The sequence below is a fragment of the Cornus florida genome, unplaced genomic scaffold (genome assembly GCF_030987335.1).
Source record: "Cornus florida cultivar Cherokee Brave unplaced genomic scaffold, ASM3098733v1 CherokeeBrave_3.0.0_Hap2_Chr08, whole genome shotgun sequence".
NCBI lineage: Eukaryota > Viridiplantae > Streptophyta > Magnoliopsida > Cornales > Cornaceae > Cornus > Cornus florida.
Genome location: NW_026775578.1, coordinates 33,196,426 through 33,223,817, shown reverse-complemented (window position 1 = coordinate 33,223,817; position 27,392 = coordinate 33,196,426). Strand labels below are relative to the sequence as shown.

Below are 27,392 nucleotides of genomic sequence, written 5' to 3'. Positions count from 1 at the left end.
GTTCTGTTCAAGTAAGAAACATAAATTCACACCCCACCTAGGGATGGCAAAATTTCCCACCTCGCCCCGTTTGGGGTGGTTTCTAGAGAGGGTTGCCCAGCCTCGAATGTACAATAAATTTATTAAACTATCCTTCCATACTATGATATATTATTAAAATAGGTCACATATATACACAAGAAGAAACCTTGACCCTCATTTCGTTTCATGTATCAAGTCTTGTGAAAAAAAAGAGCCGCATAAAGGGATGATAAAAATCCCCACTCCAGCGGGGTACGTCCCGTCTGGGGCGGTTTTGGAGAACCGATTATGTGAATGGAACTGCATTGAAAAACCCAACAGATTTTGAAGCAGTTATGCGGTGAAATAATTAAACGGGAGTTGGGATGAGGAATGATATCCCTGCCCCAAAGCCATCCTTGGTTTCCACCTCAAGAATAATAATAATAAAGATAAAAATAAAAATAAATAAATAAACAAATCCACTCCATGCCAAAGGAAATGACGAGTTATAATTTACATTGTGGGGATTTGAAATGATTTTAAAACTTAAATACAATACATGATTTATAATAATAATAAAAAATGGAGAGAAAATTGAAGCACCACTTGGATTGCAAATATAGCCTGCCATAAGATAAAAGAAAAAGAAAACTACATTCCAGATTTGGTCCTTCCAGACATTATCATCATAATGTTGATGCTATCACAAAGCAAATGGCAGCTTTTGCTCGTTTGTATAACATCCCAATTTTCAACAGGAACATTTCAGACTCACGCAACAAATACAATTCTTTCTTTTCGGTGCATGGAAGCAAAGGAAAGAAAACTACGAACTAGAATCTAGTGAACAACAAAGTTAAATTCAAACTCAGATCCTTATATTCATTGATCAAGTAAGATTGTATCAATAAGCGTCCAGACGTGTAGGCAAAAAATTTGAAACCAGCAATTGACTGTAACAAACGAGGAGGAACGTTAAAAGATCTTTTTATTCAACAAGCTGCAGTATTGACACTCTCAATCAAGTCCATAATTTTTGGAGCAGGAGCAGAAAAGCCGGCCGAAGGATATTCATCTCATTGTTAAAGTTGTAAACACAAGATCCTAATTCTTTTGAAAAAATCTAGACATGATGGTAACTCGTACACCAAAATGCTCACATAAAATCGTAATCATCAAAATCATCATAGCCAGCAACAACCGCTTCATCATCAGGCTTATCAACGAGTAGCTGTTTCTTCTTTGCTGCAAAAATGATCGCACATCACTAGTAAGGTCACCTGTGATGCTAGCTAAAAAATCGATGAACAGCATAAAATTACCATAATTAAATCCCAAAGAATAACTTTGCAAATCACAAGCATGGGGCCATGCGGCACAAATAAAAATCATGACACACTGCATGCACAAGCGCATACACACATAGGCGAGTGTGTGCACACATATAGGGTAGCAGATGTACTGCGGTGTGTTGATATTTCTAATACTTCCCTTGGTTTTACTCCCTATCCATGCATTTCAAATGTACCCTTTTTCCTTCCTTGTTTTTTTTTCTTTTCAAGATCACAGCTCACCTATAAAACAAGATTTTAAACCATTACCAAGTTCTCACACATAAGCAAACAGGGAAGTCAAACATCGGATACCTGTCTTCTTTTTACCAGCATTGGCTTCCTTCTCTGCTTTTAGCTTTTCATTTGCAATTGCAGTCACAGAGGAGGCAACCTCCTTTGCATCTGCGGCTTTCAGAGAAGTCATTGACAGTCTATTTACAGACTTGAGTAATCCAATATAATGGAAACTTTTCTGCATTCAAAAGTAAATTGAGCTCAAGTCAAATTTGCACCGGTTTTTTATTTCAGCAAAAAATGAACACGCACACAGGCACCCTACACAAAAGGGCAAATTCAACAAACCTCATATGGACGGAGCTTATGAGAAATGAGCTCTGCATACTCCAAGAAATCACTTTCAGATTTGGGAATGAAATTATCAAGGGACTTCTCATCTCCTCCCTTAGAGAACAGTTCAGCAGTGGCTTTATAATCAGCTTCTTCCACAAGCCTATAATGGGGCAGAAAAAACAGTACAAAGTTCATTGTCTACCAGAATAAGCCACGAAAAGCCACTATGAAACATTTTTGAACCACAAGATCCTTTATCCAACGAGTTTAACACAACCACTTAAGTTTGTTGTGATTAAACCATACTGTTTAAAGAATTATGATTCTGACTTGTACGAATAGTAGTAATGAGGACAATGGTGATTATAAAATGAAATATTTCATTCGCATTAATGAAGTAGAAATCACCTCTTACCAGTCCCATTTTGACATGGAATACTTGAATGACAAATAATATCCATAACCGGTCCAACATTCCAAATGGAGTATTGAACATGCATATTGGTCAACCAATTATAACCAAGCATACAATGAAAAGGAAATGTATAACAGCAACAACAACAAACAAAGCCTTTTCCAAAAGTACATGGGGTTGGCTACATGAATACTATTTTTTCATTACGCTCTATCTAGCTACAGGCTATAGCCTCAGTTAAACCATATGTTATCAAGTCCTTCCTAACCTGGATCATGTCCCTCTGCCTAACTGGTGCAGTTTAAAGTCTTTTTGCACATGTCCAAACCATCTTTAACCAAATTTTCTCTCATTTTTTCTCCAATTGGTGCTACTTCAACCATCTCAAGAATGTGTTTAATTCCATCCTTTCTAGTCGTGCCACACATCCATCTCAACATCCGCATTTTTGCTAGATTTTATGCATAAAACATAGCTATGTCATGCACTGACTTTTAAAAAATTAATTCGGAACTCCATGCATGAGTCTGTAATGTGAGTGGTGAATTCTAGATTGAGTAGAGTCCAGAGGTTATCTACAAACTATATATCAAGCAGAGAATCCATTCTGTAAGAAGTGAAGATTATGGCAGACATCCTGACAGTCATGTTCACGGTGCTGCTAATGGGAGACTGGCCAAATTTTTTGCTTCCTTGAGAGGTCTTAGACAATGATACCAGCTTGCAAGGTTCAAGAAGTGTACATGCTTGATAGTGTGGAAATTTTGCTGTATTCTTCTCAATTTTCTGCAGCTGTTCTGTTATTAACTTAACTCTTAATTGCAGTGAATGTGGTGATAATATACCAAGCAAGAAAAATAAAAAATAAAAAAAGTGGTTATAATATACACTGTATTCAGAAAATGATCCATCATTTAATTGTTGTTGGAAATCTGATATTCTGTATGAATCTATACAGCGTCCACCACTCAAGCTCACATTTCATCTTGCACAATTCAATTTTCGCCTAAGTTCTAGGAGACCTTGGCGTCTTAATGCGTGTTGCACCTTTAATAACTATCCACCACTCTCCCCCAAACAGAATCATATTAATGGTCAAAAGTAAACTACAGGCAGCTAACTAACCTCACCCACAAGAAACATTTGTGCCTTCCTAACATTACTCTTCAAATTCGGGACTAGCTCAAAACAAAGAACACGTTGCAGATAGAGCAAGTGCTTTGCTTCAACCAATAATGGTATCTTCCACCCACACACACGTGTGCACACAAAAATGAGACACCTTGAAGTTCAAATCTCCATTCATCTTGCCTCCACTGTCTTGTGAGATACTCCGCAAAACCACCCATAATGACTATGATAAACTACAGGGGTTGATAATGGCCCCGTGTTGGAAACATCACAAACTCCCAAAAGATCCTGAAAATAATCCATTAATTAGAATGAAGAATTTCATCATAGAAATGTGCAAACCGATCCAATATCATCTACTTACACTCATAGTGCATCTTCTATATTAATTTTATTTTCAACTTTTGTGTTGCTTGATCCATGCTAAAGATGATTTCAATTTTCTTCGCTTTTGTGAACTTCAAGCTAAACAGATGCATGGGATCAAAATTTTGTTGGCTAGTCAGAAGTGGAGAGTTAACAAATCTCCAATTATATTGAGTTTCTTACTAACTTCACATATCCACACACACAAACACAAAAATAAAAAAATAAAATTAAACCGAGTTCTCTTATAAGATGATACAATGTAGTGAGTCTTCTTCCCAATCATTATTTGAGGAATTCTCAATTGATGTAACATAATCTGTAAGTTGTGAAATTGTTTTATTCCAGCTTCCCTCACTCTTTCTGAGTACACATCTCCTTTCCAAGATAGAAAATATATATAGCTCTTAATGACTCCCAACAGCAGATAGTTTCCCTCTGTTCTATGTTGTTCAGTTCATTAAATGACAATATGACGTATGCTTTCTGTAATTGACATAGCATCCCTCTTCAGAGGATAGCGTGTCCAAATATATAAACGTTAACAAGCCAAAAACTAGAAGAAACAAGATGCTGAAGTTTCACCTTTGCTGACGAAGTTTTTCTGCTACAGGATCTAGGGGCACTTCCTTTGCTATTTCAACTGTTTTCCCTTTCTTTTCACTAGTTTTTGCCTCGGACTTCTTGGGGACCTTTTGAGCAGGAGGTTCAGCTGCAGGCGCCTGATCAAATCACATGAAAAGTAACACATGATGCATTAAGAGTGGAAAGAGAATTACTCAAACACACAGGATATTGCATGCCACTCAGTTTATAATTACAGGGATGTTTCAACATCAAGGCCCCACAATACCAAACTCTTCGAATAAAATGCACCTAACACGTTGACAATTTAAGTCCAACAATCCTTGAAATATTTCACTTTGGATATGTATAACTTTCATAAAAGAGCGTCAAAAAGGGTGTAATCCTTAAGATATTTCCACCCCATAAATTCCTGAGCACGGCCTGATTGAATAGTCCAACCAATAGTTAGTTGCCTCATTGGATTTCAAAATACTGATGAAGCAAATACCTTGTTGCAACTTCCAAAGATTCTTTTATCGTTGATGTAATGTGAATTTATTTAATAAAAGATGTCTAAAATAACCTAAATGGAGCACTAAAATTAGAAGAGACAGGTATTTCAAAGTTTTGCAAAGGTAAAAGGAAAATATAATGATTTGTTGATAAAAGGCCAGCTGAAACTTCTTGGCAACAAGTCCATATTAAAAACAAAATTTGAATACCAAGGGAAAAATCTAGGTATGAATAAGTATTCAGGACATCAGGACAAAAACTTAAAGACCACAAGAAGTTTAGGTAGTGAAAAAAGTAAAATTTTAACGAAAAATTCAAAAAGAAGGGCCTCTAGCAGGGTAAACAGTGAGTACAACAGTAAAGAAAAGCAAAAGCAAGAAAAAAAACGGAAACAGCATAATCTAGTAGAGGGAATAGGCCCCAAAACCTCACCAAGAATATCTCCACATCTAATTGAACAAAACAAGATAGATTATCAACGTTACCGGAGCTGAATCATCTTCATCCTCCCAAGATTCTTTCACATCATTGTCATCTGCATCCTCATCATCCCATCTATTCTTCGGCTGCTCCTTTGGGATAACAGGTGGAATTGACTCGTCCTCTGAAACAATTGCAGATTATTTCTCAAAATTAATTAACAAACTTCACCACATTTAACAAAGAGAACATGATGAAGAAAATGAAGGATTAGGAGAATCCTTGACAACAAAGACAATACCATTTTTCCATAGACATCACTGACATGACAGTGTTTTTAAAAACCGACTCCATTGCGCATGTTTAAATATAGGGAGACCCTAAATTATAATTTTATGTGCAATGAAATGTTAACTAACGTCAAATTACCAAGGGGCCAGTGGCCCAGCGGTACCAAACCCGTACTTCCCAAAGGGAGGTCATAGGTTCGAGCCTTAGTGGAGGCAATGTGTGTGAGTGAATTGCTTTACCTTCCCAAAAAAAAAAAACTAATGTCAAATCCAGATAAGTACATCTTAAACTCATTGACTTCATTCGGAATTGAGGGAGGGGAAGCAGCCAAATGGTATTTTATTAAACCTTTAATTGATGCAAGCAAATTTCAGAAAGTCTAGAGCCAATTTTTTTGTAAACTCAAGGGAGGTTCATTCTGCCTGAAAGCATTTCAAAAATAAAGGACACAAAATTGGAAATTCAAAAGCATCAATCCATGTAATCATTTTCATCAATTCTGGTCCAAACATCGGGTTCTCTTCATCTATCCAGGAATCTACATATGGGACTATAACTAACTGCCTTCCACCACACAGAAGAATAATCCCTCCATAGTACATCCCAAAATTAATGTTTACCTTTCCTTTTTGAGATGCACCAAAAAAAAGTCTTTTTTTACCGAAAAGTCAATGTAAACTTTCCTAAATTACTTTTAGATTTTGAAAACTTCACAAATTTAAGAATGTAAAATTTTCAAAGGGAAAGATGCATTAAATACATGCTCCCTTACGAACTTAGAATCTCCACAAAGACACTTGTTTTATGACAGAGGTATATATGAACAAGCAAAGCATTTAGTTATAAATATTAAGATACTGAAATGCATAAAAATGCAATAATGGGCACTATAATAACTATTTATTTAATTAAGTGGCTGTGGTTAGTAGATTGCTCTGTGATTAATAGATTGTTCACTCTATTTACTGCATATTTTTTTATAAAATCACAATAACCACATATACCCAGTTGTTTTTGGTCTATTGCTCCATGATTAGTAGATTTTTCTTTTTTTGACAAGTAAGATATCATTAAAGACACTCAAAAAGGGGAGAACCAAAAAAAATACTCTGTGATTAGTAGATTATATTAGATTGTTCAAATAATCTTTTTAAAAAAACTAAAAGACACCCAAACCCATGTACTTATCAAAAAATGAAGAAGAAAAAAAGAAAAGTGTCCCAACTGAGACGGTAGATATTTTAAACTGATGAGAACAATATCCTTTCTTAATGAAAAACGATAGAAGAAAATGCATGTTAACAAGTACGTTCCACATATGTTACAGCAAATAAATAATCCAAATCCTTCACGAGATGATTATCTATAAGCCTCAGATAGCAGCTTAGTGCTGCCAAAATCTCAGTATTCGCTACAGCTGATGAACTTAATCAACCAGTAAAAACAACCCAATGAAAACCATAATCAGCAGTACTATATTGTGCACGAGTGCCAACATTAGTAGCTTTTGACTTTTCTATAATCAACTTCAATGCGTGATAAGCTTCATTTAATATATAATAATAGACATAAAAACTACTTTCCTCTGTCTCAAGCCATTTGAATTACATACATATTATATCAACAAATAGAAGCTTCCAAATTCCAAACTTATAATTGTACAGACCATCCCACCTTTCTAAGGTGAACTTACTAAATAAAACAATGCAACCACCATTATATAGTATTTCTTTTAAATCAGAAAATGTAGTTTACACATCTTATAAAAGGCGTGATTACACTCTTTAACATTCCAAAACAGTAATTTGAAAACTAAGGCCAGGAAATATTACCCCAATCCTCCATTTAATTTGTCTCTGTAATCTGAATGAATTTCGAAATTCAGATATTTGCGCTACCTTACAGATGATTGTAAACCTGCATGTGCAGAGATGTGAAATGGTAAAGTTTGGATATTAATCAAAGGTAACTAATTTTTTTTTTTTTTTTTTTTTTTGATAAGTAAGATTTCCTAAAAGGCGCTCAAGAGGGGGGCGCACATAAAAGAAGAATAAACAAGACGCGAAAGGCAACAACTATAGCTTTAAGCTATCCACAAAATCCAAAAGATGCCCCAGAGATTTACAATTACGCCCATAACCCAAAAGAATTAAGTATACAGAATACTGTATTTGAGAGCCCGAATAGGAGTCTCCTCTCCCTCAAAGGATCTGCTATTCCTCTCGCTCCACAAACCCCACCATAAACAAAGGGGAATGGTCCTCCAAACATCCCTGGCTCGGCTTTCCACTAGACACCAAGCCTCAATCAAATCCACTGTGGATCTTGGGAACACTCAAGACATGCCAAACACAATTAAAAACATAGCCAAACATTTCTCGCCACTGGACAATGCAGAAGCAAGTGATTTACGGTTTCCTCCATCTTCTTACACACACAACACCAGTTAACTAAATTTTTTAAATAGCAATTAACAGCATGACTCCTAGGAAAAAAGATACAAAGACCATACTACCAGCAGTTTGATAAAGAAAAAAGCTCTTATGAGATTAATAAATACAGATACTCTCTCATCAGTTTGATAAACACAAATACTCTCTTATCAGCTTGAAAATTACTTGCACCAACTAAATTGTATTCCATAAAATTGCAACCCGGGCATGACTTTTTTTAAAAAAAATCAGGGAATAAAATATTATATATATATATATATATATATATATATATATATAAGGAGGAAGAAGTATATATCAAGAGTAGGGACGCAAATGAACCAAGTTGTTCAAGTCACGCATGGCTAGCAAACGAGCGGAGCTCATGCTTGCTTATCTTTTTTTGCTCATGCTTGCTTATCTTTTCTTTCTTTTTCGGAAAGTTAAGCAATAAGAAGGAAAACTAGGCCCCCCCTTCCTTTTTTTGGTGGAGGGATGAAGTTTTAGATCTCTACAAATTGCCTACAATAATGAGAACTTGTTGCGGTCTCTGTTTGTTTTTTCTGGAGAGTGGAGCAAATTTGGAAGCCTATGCTTCCTAACTCCTAAGCATTTTAGTATTGAGAATTAAATTCTGTTGATGCTCAATTGGAGACCCTTTATAGCTATTTCACTCGTGGGAACGAAAAGTACGCATTAAGATGATATTGTTACATAGATATTGATACGTTGTTCTTCTATTCTGGTTTCTTTCTTTTTCTTTTCCATTACCAACGTATCATTTTTTTTTTATTGGAGTATGGGACTAAACATCTCACACTTAATAAATCAGATCAGGATTACTTATCAATAAAATAAATCAGATATGAATTAAGGTCGAAGAGATTCATCTCATGATTAGATCAAATTGTAATTTCTCATAACAAATTGATGGAAAAAAAAAAAAAAAATCACTTGACTATATACAAATCTGATTTTTTTATAGGCCTGTAAATGAATATTACCCTAGAGGAAAGAAGAAAATAGGTTCTGATTTCGGCTTCTAGTTGCAATACTAGGCAATTCAAGCCAAGTCACATCACTAAACACTGTATAATTATATTTATAAGACTTATTAAATAAAACTCCAGCAATATATGAAATGAAAGCTGGACTAATAGTGAGGATCTCTAGGAAAACCACTAAAAGATTATTAAACATGTGAATGGATTTCGGCTTTAAGTTGCAATACTAAGCAATTCAAGCCAAGTCACATCACTAACACTGTATACTTATATTTATAAGACTTATCAAATAAGACTCCAGCAATATATGAAATGAAAGCTGCATTAATAGGGAGGATCTCTAGGAAAACCACTAAAAGAATATTAAACATGTGAGACGATTCATACATATTCTGCTTTTATTTCCTGTACAGAGCACAGAGTTACTTGTATCATATATAGAACCAGAGATGTCACATGCTAACGCCATTGTTCTTAAAAACCACAAGGCTTTGACAACTCGTGAGTTTTTTTTTGGGGGGGAACAGGAACACAATAGAAAAATGAGATTAATGATGTGGGAAGGTTAACTGAATGGGACCATCAACTACCTAGCTCAATTGGCATGGCTCCATTCGGGGATAGAGCAGCGTTTAAGTGACGACAATAGAGATATAGAATTGGGCGATTGTTGCTGGTTAATCCTTGTGTAGTCCAGCAAACTACTTTTTTAACAAGCTGCCAGTAGCTCATATTTTGTTTCACACGTGCTCGTGTAATAAACAGTTAAAAGCAATGATGAACCACGCTATATAGTACACAAATTTCTGATTTTAATATCTTATAAAACGTATTTGATATCCAATCAGTGTCACTATTTTGTCAAACTCAGAAGCCTGATTGTCACACAAATTGTCCCTCTAACCCATTGCACTTTTGTATCTACTACACTTGCATAAAACCAGCCACTGACCATTCAGGCCTTCAGCTCTCAAAGCAAAGCAACTCTGCTTGGAGCTGACAATTCTCCTTTTGCTTTTTCATTGTCAACAACCAACTCATCTAGAAGCTTAAACTGTAAAAGAGAATATATTAAATGAAGTGTTTATATTATCAACGCTCACAAACAAGGCACTGTAGTATTTCTTCCGAAACTAGGGATTATTGAAGTACAACTAGAATTTCTTCGTTTTCAATATCTATAGGAAAGTAAAAATCTTATGTTTTCTTCGTTCATCAATTTTGAGAATCTATCTTTTCTGGACACCGACTTTTATCACTAATAAGAAAACCCCATATACACGAGACATCTATAAAGTTCAGCTAAAATTTTCATTCAATCAGAATAAATGGTCTAAAATCTCAAAACCCCACTCCATTTCTTCTCTAACAAAAGCTATGACCAATTCCTAAAAGTTCATCAATTTGAAGCAAACAAGTTTCACGCTAAAATCAAAGGACAAAACAACCTCAGTAAGAAAATTATCTGATTACACACCAAATACCAAGTAAATTTATATCTCAAAAGAGAAATTAACAGACAAAATACAAAACCATACAACAACATCAATTCAAATAAATTCAGAGTTTGTTCTGTAGTAGAAATAATGCACTCACACTGTAAACAGGCGATTTTGTTGTCCTTCTGGTCAACTATTTCCAATTCCACACCAAAACGATCCCACGGAAACAATTGAGCAATTTATGTAGTTGTAAACGCGTTAGATCTGCAATTCATCAAAATTAGACTACATATACATATATATATATATGCATATATAGGGATTTTTGTTGGAGTGAAGAAGAAGAAGAAAATCGGACCTGGACGAGGAGAGATAACGACCGCTATGCGGCTGCTGCGTAGGGCGTGGAGAATTCTAGAAGAGAGGAGAGAGAAACTGTAGGCAGTGCGGTGAACATACCAAATGTGTGTATACGTACAGTGTGTGTATACATTGGGTTTTAACTTTCGCGGATTCTTTTGTTGACCCGATTCGTACATTTGTCATCTGGATGCTGACACGTGGCGATCATGTTCATATCGGAATGGTTGCGGGTCTCGGGCTAAGATCAATAATTAATGTGGGTTTTATGTGGGTATTATAATTGTGTCGTGATAATTTAAGGATATATGTTGAACTAATTTAAGGGTATATATTGAGCTAACAGTAGCACGACTTATTTAATAATCATATCATGAACCTTCAATACTAATCTGACTTATTTATTTAACGAGAATAAAAATATTATAAAAAATATATACATTAACTAAAAAGCTAATATATATTTTTTAACTTATGTTGAAATGACCTGATTATTCATAGTAATTAGGTCTAAACAAATATTGAGTTATACGAGTAATATTAACACGATTATGAAACTCTTAGTTAAAGGGTCTAAACAAATTACACTTATTGAACCCTTCAACTCTAATACGATACTATTAATTAAACAGATTAATCATGCCGACTTATTTATGACTCAAACCTATTTAAGATAAATTCAAACCTATTTATCTCTTTCGTGTTCCAGTTGTGTTGGCGAATCTTGTAAAATTTTGCCACCTAATTTTATGCATAAAGCTCGTATGTTGTGTGTCAACTATTCATGGCACATTTCATATAAACCTTTAACAAATGCACAAAAGAATTGGATTCACTTCTAATTATGAATAAAGTGAAATATTGCCAAAAAATAAAATAAAAATTTGCCTAACTATCGCATATTGTAAATATTTTCATGACAATTTTATTAGGTAGCACAATTTCGCAAATATTTTTTTAAATTATCTCTATCTATTTTGTTAGAAGATGTTGAATTATATTAAAAGGAAAATGCAAATAGTGTGTGTATATATATTCTCGAAATTTTAAGCAAAACACAGTCTCATGTATATCTTTTCACTCACCAGAATTAGAACACTAAACCTTTTCAAAGAGAGATGAAAATTTAAATATCTAGGTTAGAGTTCATTAGTAAATGCAACAAGACTCATAACATACATGATACATTATTTGTTGATTGAAATATTTTTTTGAAAGCCCAAACCAAGGGACCGTGGGACAACATGGTGGGTCCCACCCCAAAGTCTGCGTGAAGAATTCAGTTTATACAACATAATTCTTGATGATTTTATTTATTATTAATTTTTTTAATAGACTTGGAGTTTTTAGTCCATGAGAAGGTTACTTTCAAAAGCTTGACAAATCAAAAGAGATGTTTGCAATTTGCAAAATTTTCATTTTTAAGGGATAGTTATATATACCTCTCGGACTATACTTGAATGTTGTTTATAAAAATGTTTTTATTTTCTAAAATTAAAAAAAAAAAAAAATTAGTTTGAGAGGATTAATTGCAAATAGATGAAAGATTTTGTGCTTTTTAAAAAAAACAAAATGTGACGATTCAAGTATTTATTTTTTAATTTGATATTTGCAGCTTTTGTACATTTATCGGTTGCACTTAGTTGAATTAATTAAATAAATGAATTAAAAGATTTTTAAAAAGAGTTTACCCTAGAGAATTAATCGAAAAACAAAACCGAAAGAGCGTGTGATATTAGTTAGTTCTTTAGCTGTATATAATATTTTATTTTTTAACAAACAAAACATTTTACTTTTTTATATATATAAAATGTGGGGTCAAATTTTGAAGGTGAATAACACGTATTTTTAAAGATTTTTTTTCCCGGGATAAAAAATAAAAAAATAAAAAATAAAAAAGTTTTGAACAAGTGAGGATAAGAAGTACCTAAAAATTGAGGATAAGAAGAATATTGCTATCCCAATTCGCAAGTTCCAACCGTTGATATATATATATATACATACAGGAGAAAATATATATATATATATATATATAAATATATATATATACACACACACACATACAAACAACGCCCACAGACTCAACAAGGGTTATAAATGAACCCCACACATTATAAATTATAAAACAAATCTCAGATTGATTCAAACGGTCATCTTTTCAAACCCAGAACAAAGCTTCACTCTGTATGACCGTTGTGTTTGTTCCCTATTCCCCTTTCTTCTGCCCCCAATCTCTCTCTCTCTCTCTCTCCCTCTCTCTCTCTCTATATATATATACACACACACACACACACATATATACTATATATATACATATGATTCAGCCGCTTCCCTTTTTGAAACAAACCCACTTTACATAACCCATCAAAGTGGCTAATCATGGGGTGTTTCTTCGCGTGTTTCAACAACTCAAAGAATCGAAAATCTCGAAAACTACAGGATAAAGTTTCCTCTGGAAATCAAGTAAGCCCAAATTCATGAGATTTCTTGAAAAATTATGCCTTTTTTTTTCTTGAAATTGTATCATTATATGTTCAAATCTTTTCAATCACTCATTCATCGTTTATCTGCTGCAGAGTCAAGAAGAACCCCATGAAGCTCTCCAACCCACCAATAACAACTCCTCTAATCTCATCATAGAGCCCAAGTAATAATCTATCAACTCTCTCCTAAATTTTCCTTTTTTTCCCCATTTTTGTTGAAAAAAGTTTCTTCTTGCAACACTTATCTAATTTCTTTGGGTTTTTATTTTTATTTATTTTTTGTTTCTTGAAACTCTAGTTCATCTAATTAGTTGTTGTGGGGTGTGTGTGTGTGTGTGTGTGTGTGTGTGTGTGTGTGTGTGTGTGTAGATCAGAGCATGAGGAGCTATCAGACACAAGTACAAAAAAGAAAGTAACTTTTGATTTGAATGTCGAAACCGACAAGGAATTGTCATCCCAAGAACCCCAATGTTGCTTGGCGGAGAGTAAATTTGAGAGAGAGAGAGGGAACAAAGAAGAAACACAAAATGAAAGGCAGATCCTTCTGGGTTCAAATGTGTCAATTAGGGCATATGATCCTCCAAATCATGGGTACCACAATTGCACTAGCAGTGATGATGAATGCGTGGACATGGATTTGGAAGAAAGTGACTCAGATGGACCACATGGTCATGAAAATGATAATAGTGATCAAGCATTATTAGTCCAAGAGGAGGAGTCTTCCGAGTCCTTATTTTCCATCTCAATTGGGAAACGAAATTCTGCAGCTGAAATGGGCAGCAAGGAAGTCAATAGTCCGATAACAATCCGCGATTCGATTGAAGAGGGATTGAACTCTGTTGGGTTGAATCAACATGTTTTGCCTGCAGCTGAAGTGGGCAGTGAGGGAGTCAATAGTCCGATAACAATCCGCGATTCACCTGAGGAATTGACGCCAGTTGGGTTGAATCAGAGTGGTAGAAACAAAAGCCAACAGCATGTTTTGTCTGCAGCTGAAATGTGCAGTGAGGAAGTCAATAGTCCGATAACAATCCGCGATTCGATTGAAGAGGGGTTGAACTTTGTTGGGTTGAATCAACATGTTTTGTCTGCAGCTGAAATGGGCAGTGAGGGAGTCAATAGTCCGATAACAATCCGCGATTCGCCTGAGGAATTGAGGCCAGTTGGGTTGAATCATAGTGGTAGAAACAAAAGCCAACAACATGTGTTGTCTGCAGCTGAAATGGGCAGTGAGGAAGTCAATAGTCCGATAACAATCCGCGATTTGCCCGAGGGATTGAGGCTAGTTGGGTTGAATCAAAGTGGAAGAAGCAAAAGCCAACAACATGTTTTGTTGTCTGTGTTGAGTCCAGTGGAGAATCTTACTCAATGGAAAGTGGTCAAAGCCAAAACAACCACCCCACCACTAGAGCACCAAGATAAGGAGAATATAACATACACACAGCATGAACTGAACATACCTTCAAGTGAAGAGCCTAGTTTCAGGCTGCAAATTCACAAATCCAGGCGACGATCCAAGAGCACGAAGCCAGAAGACGAAATTGCAGTTGACACAAGCTTGTCTAGCTGGTTGGTTGAGTCTGAATTGACAGAGACTGCCCAGAAAAGTCTAAACTCTATTGGGACTTCATCAGCTGAGAGAGCGAATTCAGCAGTAAGTTTTGAAGATAGACCAATTTTAGGAGCAATGACTGTTGATGAGCTGAAGAAATTATCTGAATTTTCGTCTCCAAGACAGTCACCAAGACGACATTGTAGCCCGGATGAAATGCCCATCATTGGTACTGTTGGGAGCTACTGGAGTCATACAGGGCATACCGTGGACTCGGAGTCAAGCTCGTGCTCATCTTCCAGAGGAATGTCATACACATCAAAGAAATACAGAGAGGTATGATAAATGCAGTGAGATTTTGTGGTTTTGTGATTTGTGGGTACTGAGACATTGTTTTGGTTTTTGCTGGGAAATAGAGTTAAGCGCCAGTCTACACCATTTGAGACAAGGTTGGAGAGGGCTTTGGATAGTGGTATTGCTGAAGTTTAGCACATTTGGTACAAGACGTGTGTGGTTTAGGAGAGTGTTGGTACTCTTTGTTTTAGACTTTTTTTTTTATTTGGGTAAATCTCTTTGTTTTAGACTTGACTCTTCTGAACCTTTTTTTTGTGGATACTTTTGTTTTAACTGTTATGCAATTCAATGGTGATATTATTCATGGGACAAAAATCTGGTTATTAATTGTATTTAATGGTTAATAGAAATGAACTAAGCATAGGTACAAATAAATGTATAGTGAGAGATGAAATGATTTAGGAGAGTGTTGGTACTCTTTGTTTTAGACTTTTTTTTTTTTTTGGGTAAATCTCTTTGTTTTAGACTTGACTCTTCTGAACCTTTTTTTTGTGGATACTTTTGTTTTAACTATTATGGTGATATTATTCATGGGACAAAAATCTGGTTATTAATTCTATTTAATGGTTAATAGAAATGAACTAAGCATAGGTACAAATAAATGTATAGTGAGAGATGAAATGATTGACAACTTTGAAACAAGTTGTGGTTGGAGTTGTGAGATTTCAAGTTGTGATATACACACTCAAAATATAGATGAACTAGTATAAAAAAAATCTATGATATAAACAACACACTCAATATCATCATCACCAAGTGTGTTCTTATGTACAAATATTTACAGAAGAGCACTTCAAATATTCTCAAATTATATTATCATAAAGCATATTTATAATCTCTCAAAGTCAAACGCATATCTAATTAGTATGAGTTACATAAATACCATGTATTATCCTAGATATGCAAATATACCCTGAAAGGAGTAGTCAAGTGATGGTACAACAAATTCACCTACAATATCAGATAATATAGTAACAATTAATTCAAAAGAGTTGCAAATGAAGCCAACAAGGATTACACAGGTACAGTGTATAGAAAAGAAGCAACATTGTGTGATCCAATTGGAAGAGAATTATTTTTTTCCTGTAATTACTGAAAGAAATTATTTGCTCAGAAAATCTGGACCACTCTCAGATTTAAAATGGAAAAAAAATGAACTAGATGAAGGTCAATAGTTCAAAATTCGACTAACAAAACTACACTTATATATCATATTACATGCACACCTTCAAGGTTCAATCATGCACTTTCGATGCAACACCATTCCATTCATTTCCCTGTCATTGCACGTCCAACGGTTAAATATAGAGAGCTTATCATTCCAAAGCAAGTGTAAATTGAAATGTAAATCCAGAAAATGAAGCAGCATCTGTAAATGATCACACAGTTCCACAAAAGAGGATGCTTTAATACATGCGTGTCGCCTTTTCTTGGCACCAGAGTTCGATGATTTCTCTCAGATGGCTTAAAGGAGAACCCCGATCAGAAAAACGTAAACTAGATAACCAAAGATATGGATACACAAAGCAGTTCAAGAAAAATTAGGGACAACAAGCTATCAAAGAAATGAGTAAATTCTGCCAATTTTACATCACATAACAATACAACAATGGATGAAGATAAGATCTTCTTCACCAACAAGAAGCAACAACCTAACTCTTATCCAGTGAGCCCCTCCACTACTTCTGAAGAGTAAAATAGAAGTCAGGCATGCAAGGAATGACCTTTATGTCATCTGGCAAAGGATCTTGGAGCAGCAACCGACGTAACAAGGATCCCTTATATGCTGTTATTCTTCTAAATCCTCACTCAACTGACGCCCAACATCTCCACTTCTTGCAGCTGCTTGTTTCCTATGTTTCTTGCTCTTGGCTTTCTTGGCTTTCATACGCCGTTTTTTCTCATTGGCATCAACCCAGGCATAGTGTGATGGTATGTGGAAGGGGTCAGGCTCATCTTTGAAGCTGTGACTTCCACTGTCACTTGATTGCCCTCCAAGGCTTCCTCTCATCCATGAAATCCACGATGAGGATCCCTCCGATTCCTTAGACTTGGCGTCTTGGAAATGTGCAGGGCTGGAAACAGGGGAAAAAAACTCATCCACTGGTTGAAGCTCCTCAAACTTTGTAAAGGTGACAAGGACCCGAATAGTTGGGACAATTGGGATAGCCACCTGCAGTATGGAAATCAGTGATTTGAGAATTAAAGCTGGAATGAGGAAAGTGCAGACCTAACCATCATCATCCTTAGCCTTGATTCAAATCAAATGGGGTTGGACACATTCTTCCACTCTTTTCTATTATAAACTATTTAATTTGGTCTTTTCTTGTAATTTCATCCCAAATTAATCTTGGTCCATCTCATTGTTTCTTACCTTCTAACTGGAACTAGACTTCATTTTCTTATCGGTGCATCTGTTAATCTACATTTATAGGTCCACATAATCTAAACTTATTTTCTCTTGTTTTATAACTAATAGGTGTGATTCCATATTTCTTCCTAGCATGTTAATTATTAAACCAGTCTATTCAGTTATTTTAATTATCTATATCATCAATAGATGCAATAATCATTCTTAGAACAATAATAATCAAGTGTCAAAATCCATATTCAAGTCAACCACTAGGAATTGAGAACAACTCAATGTAATTGAAAATTTGTTTATGTAGTATCAGGAATACTTCATAGTTTTGGAATGAATTTACCACATCTTTATACTCCTAACAGCCTAAGAAAGATGTCCCAAGAGCTCTAACAGTTCCTCCCAGTGCATCAAATGCAGACCTTTGATCAACCCATGACAAGGAATGGTTAGGTCAACTGCTGTTTTGATGACCAATCCATGACAAGCATGGTTCAAGGTGAAGTTAATTTTTACTATCAGGTTGAGTGTATTTGTCATGATGTCAACATGAGAGCAACATAATACCAAAATTGCAAGGTACCAAAATTTTAAATAAATAAAGGAACAACAATTGCAAGGTGTACCCTTAAGCAACTATTTTATCATTCTAAACATAGTAGAACAAAGCCCCAGAGATTTTTAATATATTACATATACTCCTGCTCCTGAGGAATTTCTCATCCTCATTGAAGATTGCAATAATAATAAGTTTCAGACCTGATCTTGACACTACAAATAGAATAACGAAGCTTTGAGGAGGAGTTACTTTACGGATCATTCATCATTAAAACAAAATGAAGATATGTTGATCACTCGTGTGTGACTATAGATGGAATGCATCTACACTAAAATGACCAAACTTGGTTTTTTTTTTTTGACTTTTTCTTTCTATGATAAGCACCAAAACTTTCAATTTTGAAAGAAAAGATGGACAAGATTTAAGGATAAATCTTCAATATCGTAACTTAATCCAGCATGAATAAGATCATAATACTTTGTTCATGTGAATAGTATCCAAACTCTAATTCTAACAATTTTATGGTTCAAACAGGGATTAATGTATTATATATATATATATATATATATATATATATATATATATATAATAAAATAAAATAAAATAAAAAAGAAGAAAGAAAGAGGATTAAGGTACAATTGCTTTTGTTATAAAAATGTAACGCACAGCATACAGCGTTCTTACAATAATCTGTAAGTTGCTAGCAATGGAAATGTTGAGATATGCTAAATGTCTAAACATATTCTTATGTGGTGACTACCTTGACAGTTATAGATGTATGAGTTTGCTCTTGAGTAACATTACATTGAGGGTGCATGGCCTAATCACATGAACCCGCATTGAACAGCCCAGATTAGAGGGTCTAATGTGGGTAACATGTGCGGATGCCTTACACTTAAAGAACCTGGTTCAAAGAAACTTGTAGGCTCTCTTTTCTTTATCCCAAGTGTCAGTTCATAATCCAAAAGCCACTGCCATAATGCATTAGACACTTGTGCACCTTTCCCAATCATTATGTATTTTAAAATATGATGGGAATTGTTGTCTTTTTGTTAAAAATGTGTTTCAAAATAAATTTTATAAATAGTGATTGGACTGATAAATTTATTATTTAAGGCAGCTACTTATTTGTGTAGCATTGAAGATTTATGACAATTATTAGTTCATATTTACTTATTTAGTATTAATTCATATATGTCCATGTCCCATGCTATATATTTAGTATCCGTCTTTTCCGGTTCCTTGACTAGACCCAAAAGCCAACCAGTTTTCCCTTTCCCTCCAATACAAAGTTGAAGAGAACGGGACCAACATACGAAATTGCGCCCATTTAAGAGCACACTAGTAACCCACTGTGCCGGAGCATGCTGTGCCGAAGATAAAGTATGTTGGACCGAGGATAAAGTGTCCTTTTGGCTACTAGAATCACTCATAGTACCAAAATAAGGCTGGTCCACACATCAAAGAGGGAGGAAAAAAAAAAAAAAAAACAAGACTGAAAAAATTGGCGCTTTCCTCCAAATAGGCTGCCAAACAAACACTGGCAGCCCACAAAGAAAAAAATAAAAACACCAGAAGGACCCTTAGGTCACAAAAAACCTAAGGGAATTCTCCTAAAAAGGAGTCAAAAACAGAGAGAAAGAGAGGGGTCCGGCGCAAGGGCTGGGAGGAGATGGAGGTGAAAGAGGAGAGAGGGACAGAGAAGGTGGCGGCGTTGGGGAAGGAAGATGGGGAGGCGAAGGTTTTTGTTTTTACCCTGATACCAAAAAGAAGAAGTTTTCGGTTTTGGTTTACTCAAACTGAGAGTCAAGAGCTATATTTATATAAAAGAATATGGTACAAAAAAAGGAAACCAAATCAAAGAAAAACAGGAAACATGCCAAAATCTACGTGATCCCAAGATTACGGGAATCTTATCTACGTGATCCCATAATTATGGGAATCTCACATAAATCACCTAATAAAAGGCTGAAAACAGCTAATAAAAATAATAATAATAATAATAATAATAATAATAATAATAATAATAATGATATTTCAACAATATTCCAACTTAAATTTTTATATTTTTATAAGCGTTGAAAAACATTATTAAATATAGTTTTTAATTTATGAGTCTATATATGAATATATTAGTATTTCCCTCTAGGACTCCCTCCAAGATCCTTTCATTTTCTCCAGAATTGTGAGCCTACAAAATTGTCATCCTTGTCTCTATTTCCAAATCTTCATGAACCTTTCTGTTTTTCTCTTGTAAAAACAAATTACCTATTGTAATATCTTACCTCCTGGGTTCAGGACTATCTATATAAAAGGGCCACTCCCCTTTGTCTTTGGTGGGGCTTGTAGTGCAAGAGAAATGGGAGATCCTTTGATGGGGAGGAGTCTCCCTTTTGGTCTCTCAAACACAATATACTGTCTTCTTTATTCTTTTGGGTTGATGGGCAAAACTGAATATCTACGGATAGTCTTTTGGATTTTGTGGATAGCTTAAAGTTGTAATGTCACTCCCCTTTTGAGTGCCTTTTATGAATTTTTATTTATCAAAAAAAATATGTAAAGGTTTCATCTCTAAATTATATAGCCAGATTGGTGGGTTGTGGTTTTCAGGAGACTTTTTTGCTCCTCTTGCCAAGATAAGTAATCATCCATACATTGTTCTGGTTTCTGTTTATCAAAAGCCACCTTATGTCATTGAAGTAAAAAAAATACATTTCTTCAATTTTATGAGGAGATTAAATCTAATCACTTTCGTTTTTCTAATCCTCCTAAGCATATTTACATCTGCTTCACGCTATTCATTGCCTAAAAAAGGTCTATCTCGTCTACTTAAAAAATTTAGGCAGTCCACTGTATCAATTATTTTACACATAGTGTGACTGACAAGATCCATCCAGTATTTATTAACAAGTTGAACCTGTGCAGATACTACAGTAATTTGTATCTCAAAGTTTCTTCTTTCCGGTGAGCGTTTATTCTTTCTGGTGAGGGTTTCTCTTTCCGGTTTGTACGTCACTGATATGAATATCACCATGAATGATGCTTTACACATTTACTCTTACAGAGAACCACACATTGCAGTTTGATATGAAAAATCTAGGCTCCTTTCACCATTTTTTGAGTCTCAGTTTGCTTAGAATGCTCAGAAACTGTTTTACTTTCACTGAAAATATGATGCTGTTATGATGTCTGAGGTTTGTCGAATAAATATTCGTGACACTCTTTCTTCTATGAAGCTTCAAGCAAAGGTTCGTCTTAATAAGAAGAGCCATTCCCAGTGCTTACTGCATACTTAGCAGAATGGTACTGCTACATCACCATATCATACCTGATATCCTAGCTTCATCCCTTAATGGCTATCCTATGGGTGTTCCATCATTTTTGTTGTACAATTACATGCATATCGACATGTTTTTACAAATAGCTTCTGTCTTCCTAAAAAACACTCACTTATTAAAAGACTGGCAACCAAGATACAATAACTCAATCTACTGTTAAAGTAGAGGATAAGGTTCTGGACAGAACTGCAGATACTGTTTGGTGAGATCATTTCCACACCAACCCTCTATCCTATGATAAAAACAGTGCATTCCAGTGGAGCAATCTGGAAATCCATGAGTGAACTAAATAGACAGACGTTGATTCTCATTTTAAGTCAGTCATATATAATGCCGTATACTTTCACAACCGTCACTCCCTTCAACACTTATCACTCCACAAGAGCTCAAAAGACAGTTATTTTAAATTTAACAATAATATATTCGATTCTCTTAAATTCAATTACGATGAGAATAATCTTACAATTTATTTGAATTAATCACAAATCATTTATTGTAGTGAATCTGGATAAGCATTTCAACTAGACCAAGTGAGTTAGTTTGCTTGAGAAAATGATATTACTATAGTGGGGTATTACAAAAAGATCATTTTAGCAAGGTATAATAACCTTTGGGCTTGGGGTAAAATTCATGCAGAGGAAAAGAACAAAGATGAATAGTTTGATAAAAAAAAAAAAAATAGAAAAAAATGGTTAGTGGTGAAATTCTTATGATTTGGTAACTTCTATTGTTTTGGATACATTGGAGAATGTTTGATAATGGGTTTGTCAGAGACTTGATGGTAACCTGAGCACTTGTCGAGTGTCTGGAGTTTTGCAAAAAGAGCAGTAAAGGAAGGGGTTAGTGTGCTCTACTACTAGCAATTGTTTCTTCCTTAGAGATTCTCTTATTTCTTGGCCTAATAAGAAGCAAATGCTCACGGCTCAGTCTAGCACTGAAGCTGAATATCATGCTCTAGTTGATCATTTTGGGATAAGTGGTTTACTTATCTTAACAAAGTGTTTTTATAAATTAAAAAATAAATAAAATAAAATAAAATAAAAATTGGTTTTACATTAAAATACTTCGAATACGTGTATGGATAAGTTCGTATTTCAGACTATTACTATTCTGTATCCTTCTAACCTAATTTCACATAAACTTTTTTTCTTTGATACTGAGGTCCTAAAATTATGAAATTTATACATGTATTTGGGAATATGAATCTAGTTTCTGGAATGGTAAATTGAGCTTAATTTCACTGAAAATTGAAATTTTAACAAAACTTGCAAAAAATCCAAACCTGACATTCAGCTTAATTGAATATTTAAAAATATTAAGGAGTAAATGACAACAGTTTTAAGATTCATAAATTTTTCCTATATCAATTATCAAGTCCAGTTCACCCAGAATTTTATTTTGTGAGTTTAATACTTTTCGTTTATATTACCAAAAGACCTAAGGACATAATATTTAAATGAAACTTTTGGACCGGGAAATGATCACTTTTATATTATATTATAGACCATCATATACGTGCAAGCATTTTAAATGCGTACCTTTTAATTAATGACAAACATCCACACTAACTTTATCTTACATTGTGCATGAAATAGCCATATATGTACCTATTGCCAGTACACTAGAGATATAATAAGGTTGGCTATATAAAAGGAGTCACATATGAATACGTAACATGATAAGGGACATGTATGTCGGAGTTGTGACTACAAAATGACTATATATAGACATATGTATAAAAACGCGCTTATAAAGAAAATATGAAAAATAAGAATTTTTATACACCTATCAAGTATTTGTTACTTTTAGCTTGTATTACTAAAAGCACATGAAAAACCTGACAGTTATGTTGCATGGAGACAAAATTTGGACGGAATTAGACATGATATATTCTATAACATTATACTATAAATGGTGATTCGAAATGAGTAATTTTAGCCAAATTATGGAGACGTTGAAAGACTATTGGATACATATGTGTAAATAACCGAGAAGTATTAAAATCCAATATGGATTATGGGATACGATGTCCTTGTAGAAGTATTCATTTGTGTGAACCTGATGTTATTTGCTTAACTACGTTTCCAAACACCATCTTAGAAGACTACTCAAATTGAAAATATCCAAAACATAGAAACCAACATACACTACACAGGGCAATAGAGGTTAAAAATAGTGTAAAGGCCATAAGCACTTAATTATTTAGGAGTTAAGAGAGAATTTCAAAAAAAAAAAAAAAAAAAAGTTCCAGTAATTCTCAAAGCTTACACAAGGAAAGCTCACATAACCATATGAAAGATGAAGGCTAAGAAAAAAAGCACTAAGAAGGTCCAGAACAAAGAAAGAGGTCAACACTATGAATCACAATCATGACAAGAGGTATGAACATATATTTTGTTCTCATATTTGCTCAATTACATCAATGTACTAAGACTAAAACCTAGACAAAGGTTTTAACGAGTTTTGTACTAAATTAGAGCAAGTACATATATTTCAGGACAATAGATATCTCGTAAGTCCTAATATTAGTAGATGCAAACTAATTTACGACTTAATATGCCCATGTAAATCATATTATTCCAAGTTGTGCAAATGAAAACATTGAAGAATTTACAACTGAAAGTGGCATAACGAGTTTGGATTTTTTAGTTATAAATGAAGCTTGCAAAAGAGTGTATTAAGTTCTGAGATGATTCATTGATTATAAAACAGGAGTATATGCTAACAGTGAAATTGTAAATACAACTATAGTGGAACAGCAGAAAAAAAGTGTGGACATAGAATATAATAACAGCAGAATGAAACATACAAAAGAATAAAGATCAAATATACCTTCACAGGAAATGTGCCATGAGGTAGTTTAGTAGTTAAAAGCTCCCTCAATCTTCTAATAGCCTTCACTTTGTTGGCTAAGATGTCAAGTAAAGGCAAGAGTTCTTCGGTCTTTAAAGGGAAATCCGGTGTCAACCACAAAACAGGTCTCAAACCCTTTTTATACTCGCTCTCATTCTTAGACTCACTCATTCCGCCTTTCTTCTTTTTCTTCTTGCTGCTTTTATCTTTGCTTTTTTTAACATCCCCAATATCTTCCCTGGGGAATTCAGATGATGATCTTTGACTATCATTAGGTTTCTGATTCCCACCTTCCGGGGCCAGCTTTGAGAACTTCTTCAAAATCTTCGAATCGTCAGGATCATCACTTCCATGCTTTGTACCTTTCTTGTTCCAACCAAACCAACTCTTCTTCTCCTTGTTAACACCATTGGATTCACAACTTCCAAAGGAGCCTCCGTCACCATTTTCATGACAATCCCGAACCCCATGTTCCTCATCCTCGCAAAGACCATCTGAATTCCCCATGCGAAGTGCAGAATCTAACTGCATCCTTTCCTCAGCTGTCAATATATCATCATACTCATCACGCTCACCTCCATTTACTATCCTTTCATCATCATCCACAGAAAAAAGCTCCTCGTCAGTCATAGCACCTGGAACCCGCCTCGACTTCACACTCACCATCACATGAAGCATATCATATACCTTGGCCTTCCAGTTACCAACCATCTCAGTCCTCTCCTGCCGCCTCCAATTAAGATGGGGAACAAGTTCAGCCTGAGTAACATCAATACCTGGCCTATACATGTTAGTTTGAGACATCAAGGCAACTTCATGGGCAACTTCAGCTTCTGTTGGTTGGGCACCAGCTCCCTCCAAAGCATTTGTTATTTCTTTATCCTTGTGGGCAAGCACAATCAAAGAACCAGGGGATAAAGATATATTACCGTCTTCTGAAGTATATCCCTCTCCAAGAAAGAGGAAAGTTTGATCAGATCGTTGAATGCGGAACCCATCAAAGCCAGCAAGGGTCATATCAGCACGGAGATTAGAACCACGTTTCCAAATTCTGTAAGTGTCCGATGGAGCAATGCGACCGATGAATGGAATGACAGAGCTCTCAAAGTGGAAGGTAATTTCCATATAAAAATCACGAATCCGAGCTGATGAGGCGACAATGCGAGGAAGCCGGCGACACCATTTAGCCCAGGCAAGAGGCTGGTAATGCCGGGCAATTATCATAGCAATATTTTCCTCTCTGGTGCAGACTGCTTCTTGGAGGGCACTCCATCCATGCTCATTCTGAAGACTCCAGTCAGCACCAGCTGCCATTAAAATCTCCGCCGAGACTGGATCCCTGATGCGAACCGCGAGATGCAGAGGGGTTTCACGGCCTGGAACATCTCGCCGATCGATAGCCGCAGATACGGCATCAGCTTCAAGTTCAGCAGCAATAGATTCAGCTTCATTGTTCACCTCGCCAGCCTTGGCGAGCTGAGGGAGGTTCGAGATGATTCGTTTGAGGGCAGCATAGTCACGGCATGCAACAGCCAAGTGGGCAGGACTGTGGGCATATTTAGACCAATCTTCCATTAATACTTTTGCTTTCAAAACTACACAAAGCTATAGTTTCATCATTCTTCTAAAGTTCAAGCTACATAGGTTAAACATTACAGAACTAACCCAAACTTTCATCCCCTCGAACAACTTCAAATTATTTTTGGTGCTTCACAAGCTACATAAAACCGGAAAAAATTAGGGCTTTTGGCCCTCTGTCACTGCAGTCAGCTTCAGATTCACATCAATCACTATAGATCTCTTCAATGACACTCAAATAGTTACAATCCAAGTCAAACAACTCCAATTCACACTCACCTTATCTTCTTCCCACTACTTTTTTGCCAAGTACCTTATCTTCTTCCACATTACCAAACAAACCTCTTTTTAGCTAATAAGGCGATACAGACTTCAACAACCAGATCTGAAATCAATTGCAGATTACTGAAGCTATCACAGAGCTCAAATCTGATAAATTTAAAACAATAATAATTGAAAATACGTACAAAACAACAAAAATTCACCAGAATTAACAAAAATTCACCAGAATTGGCATAAAATTATCATAAATCCCTTTATTATTCTAAATTAACAATTGTGCATCAAATATACATATATATATCTGTATATGTATAACTATTTTTAATTTTCCAAAATTTTAATTGTCAGCTAATTTCGAGCAAGAATTGGAAAAATATAGCTGAGAAAGAAGCACCTGAAAATGCGAAAATTGAATAGATCGAAAGCTGTTTTAGCCGATAGCTACAATCATTCCTCTCCTTCTTCGATTGAGGTTTAGAAAGAGAAAGAGAGAGAAGAAATCGGAGGAATCGATCACATCGGCGAGTTGGGTATTACTTGGTGGTATATATGGATCTTCGTCGTCGCAGACCATTCGGACATTGAATGCTGTTTCGACAGAAGAGACGTGTCTGGACTCGACCCGACTCGTCCCCCAACCCAATCAGCTCAGATCTCTCTCTCTCTCTCTCTCTCTCTCTCTCTACAGTACAACCGTATTTATCTCTATATTCTGTATATATAGCTCAGGTTTTATTGTCATTTTAGAGAGAGAAAGCGAGAGCGTTGTTGCCTTTTATTGTGTAGAGAGAGAGTATGTGCGTGTGGTGTTGCCTTTAACTTTTTATTTATTATTAATTGCTACTCCCATGCCCTATAGCGCTCTCCATACAAACATATGAGAGTAATGTTGAAAATGAGAGTAATGTTGAAAATGAGAGTAGAAAAATATTCAGAGGTTTAATAAATGAGCGGAGGCCAAAATGTACCTAATTTATAAATTAGGTATTCTTCTTAAAAATACATAATAATTATACATATTGATTAAATAATTGTATTTAATTAATAACGTAGATATCAAGGCTCTATCCACTCACCCTAAGTAGGTATTGTGTGTGTGTTTTTTTTTTTTTTTTCTTTCCGAAAATTAAAGCAATTTTCATTAATAATAAAAATTTACAAGAGGGCCTTTGGCCCTAAGCTT

The 27,392-nt window shown here is 35.1% G+C and overlaps 3 protein-coding genes across 4 annotated transcripts; 1 reads left to right on the top strand and 2 right to left on the bottom strand.

Moving 5' to 3' along the window:
- Positions 1-609: 609 nt before the first annotated feature.
- Positions 610-10,977, bottom strand: LOC132271200 (uncharacterized). The gene is made up of 8 exons (XM_059772506.1): positions 10,847-10,977; positions 10,643-10,752; positions 7,443-7,527; positions 5,385-5,503; positions 4,405-4,541; positions 1,920-2,067; positions 1,650-1,809; positions 610-1,248 (listed from the first exon to the last, which is right to left on the bottom strand). Exons 3-8 carry the CDS (start codon positions 7,453-7,455, stop codon positions 1,160-1,162), a joined length of 666 nt encoding a protein of 221 aa, XP_059628489.1. The 5' UTR covers positions 7,456-7,527; positions 10,643-10,752; positions 10,847-10,977; the 3' UTR covers positions 610-1,159.
- A 2,159-nt stretch (positions 10,978-13,136) lies between these two features.
- LOC132271198 (uncharacterized) lies at positions 13,137-15,749 on the top strand. The gene is made up of 3 exons (XM_059772505.1): positions 13,137-13,311; positions 13,425-13,495; positions 13,701-15,749. The coding sequence occupies exons 1-3, from the start codon at positions 13,228-13,230 to the stop codon at positions 15,223-15,225; spliced, it is 1,680 nt and encodes a 559-aa protein (XP_059628488.1). The 5' UTR covers positions 13,137-13,227; the 3' UTR covers positions 15,226-15,749.
- Positions 15,750-16,586: 837 nt separating this feature from the next.
- LOC132271197 (uncharacterized) lies at positions 16,587-26,977 on the bottom strand. Of its 2 annotated transcripts, none has more exons than XM_059772503.1 (3): positions 26,604-26,977; positions 24,329-26,356; positions 16,587-17,410 (listed from the first exon to the last, which is right to left on the bottom strand). In XM_059772503.1, exons 2-3 carry the CDS (start codon positions 25,922-25,924, stop codon positions 17,027-17,029), a joined length of 1,980 nt encoding a protein of 659 aa, XP_059628486.1. In that variant the 5' UTR covers positions 25,925-26,356; positions 26,604-26,977; the 3' UTR covers positions 16,587-17,026. The 2 variants fall into 2 exon arrangements, with proteins under 2 accessions (XP_059628486.1, XP_059628487.1); XM_059772504.1 differs by having other exon boundaries at positions 24,329-26,312.
- Positions 26,978-27,392: the final 415 nt, after the last annotated feature.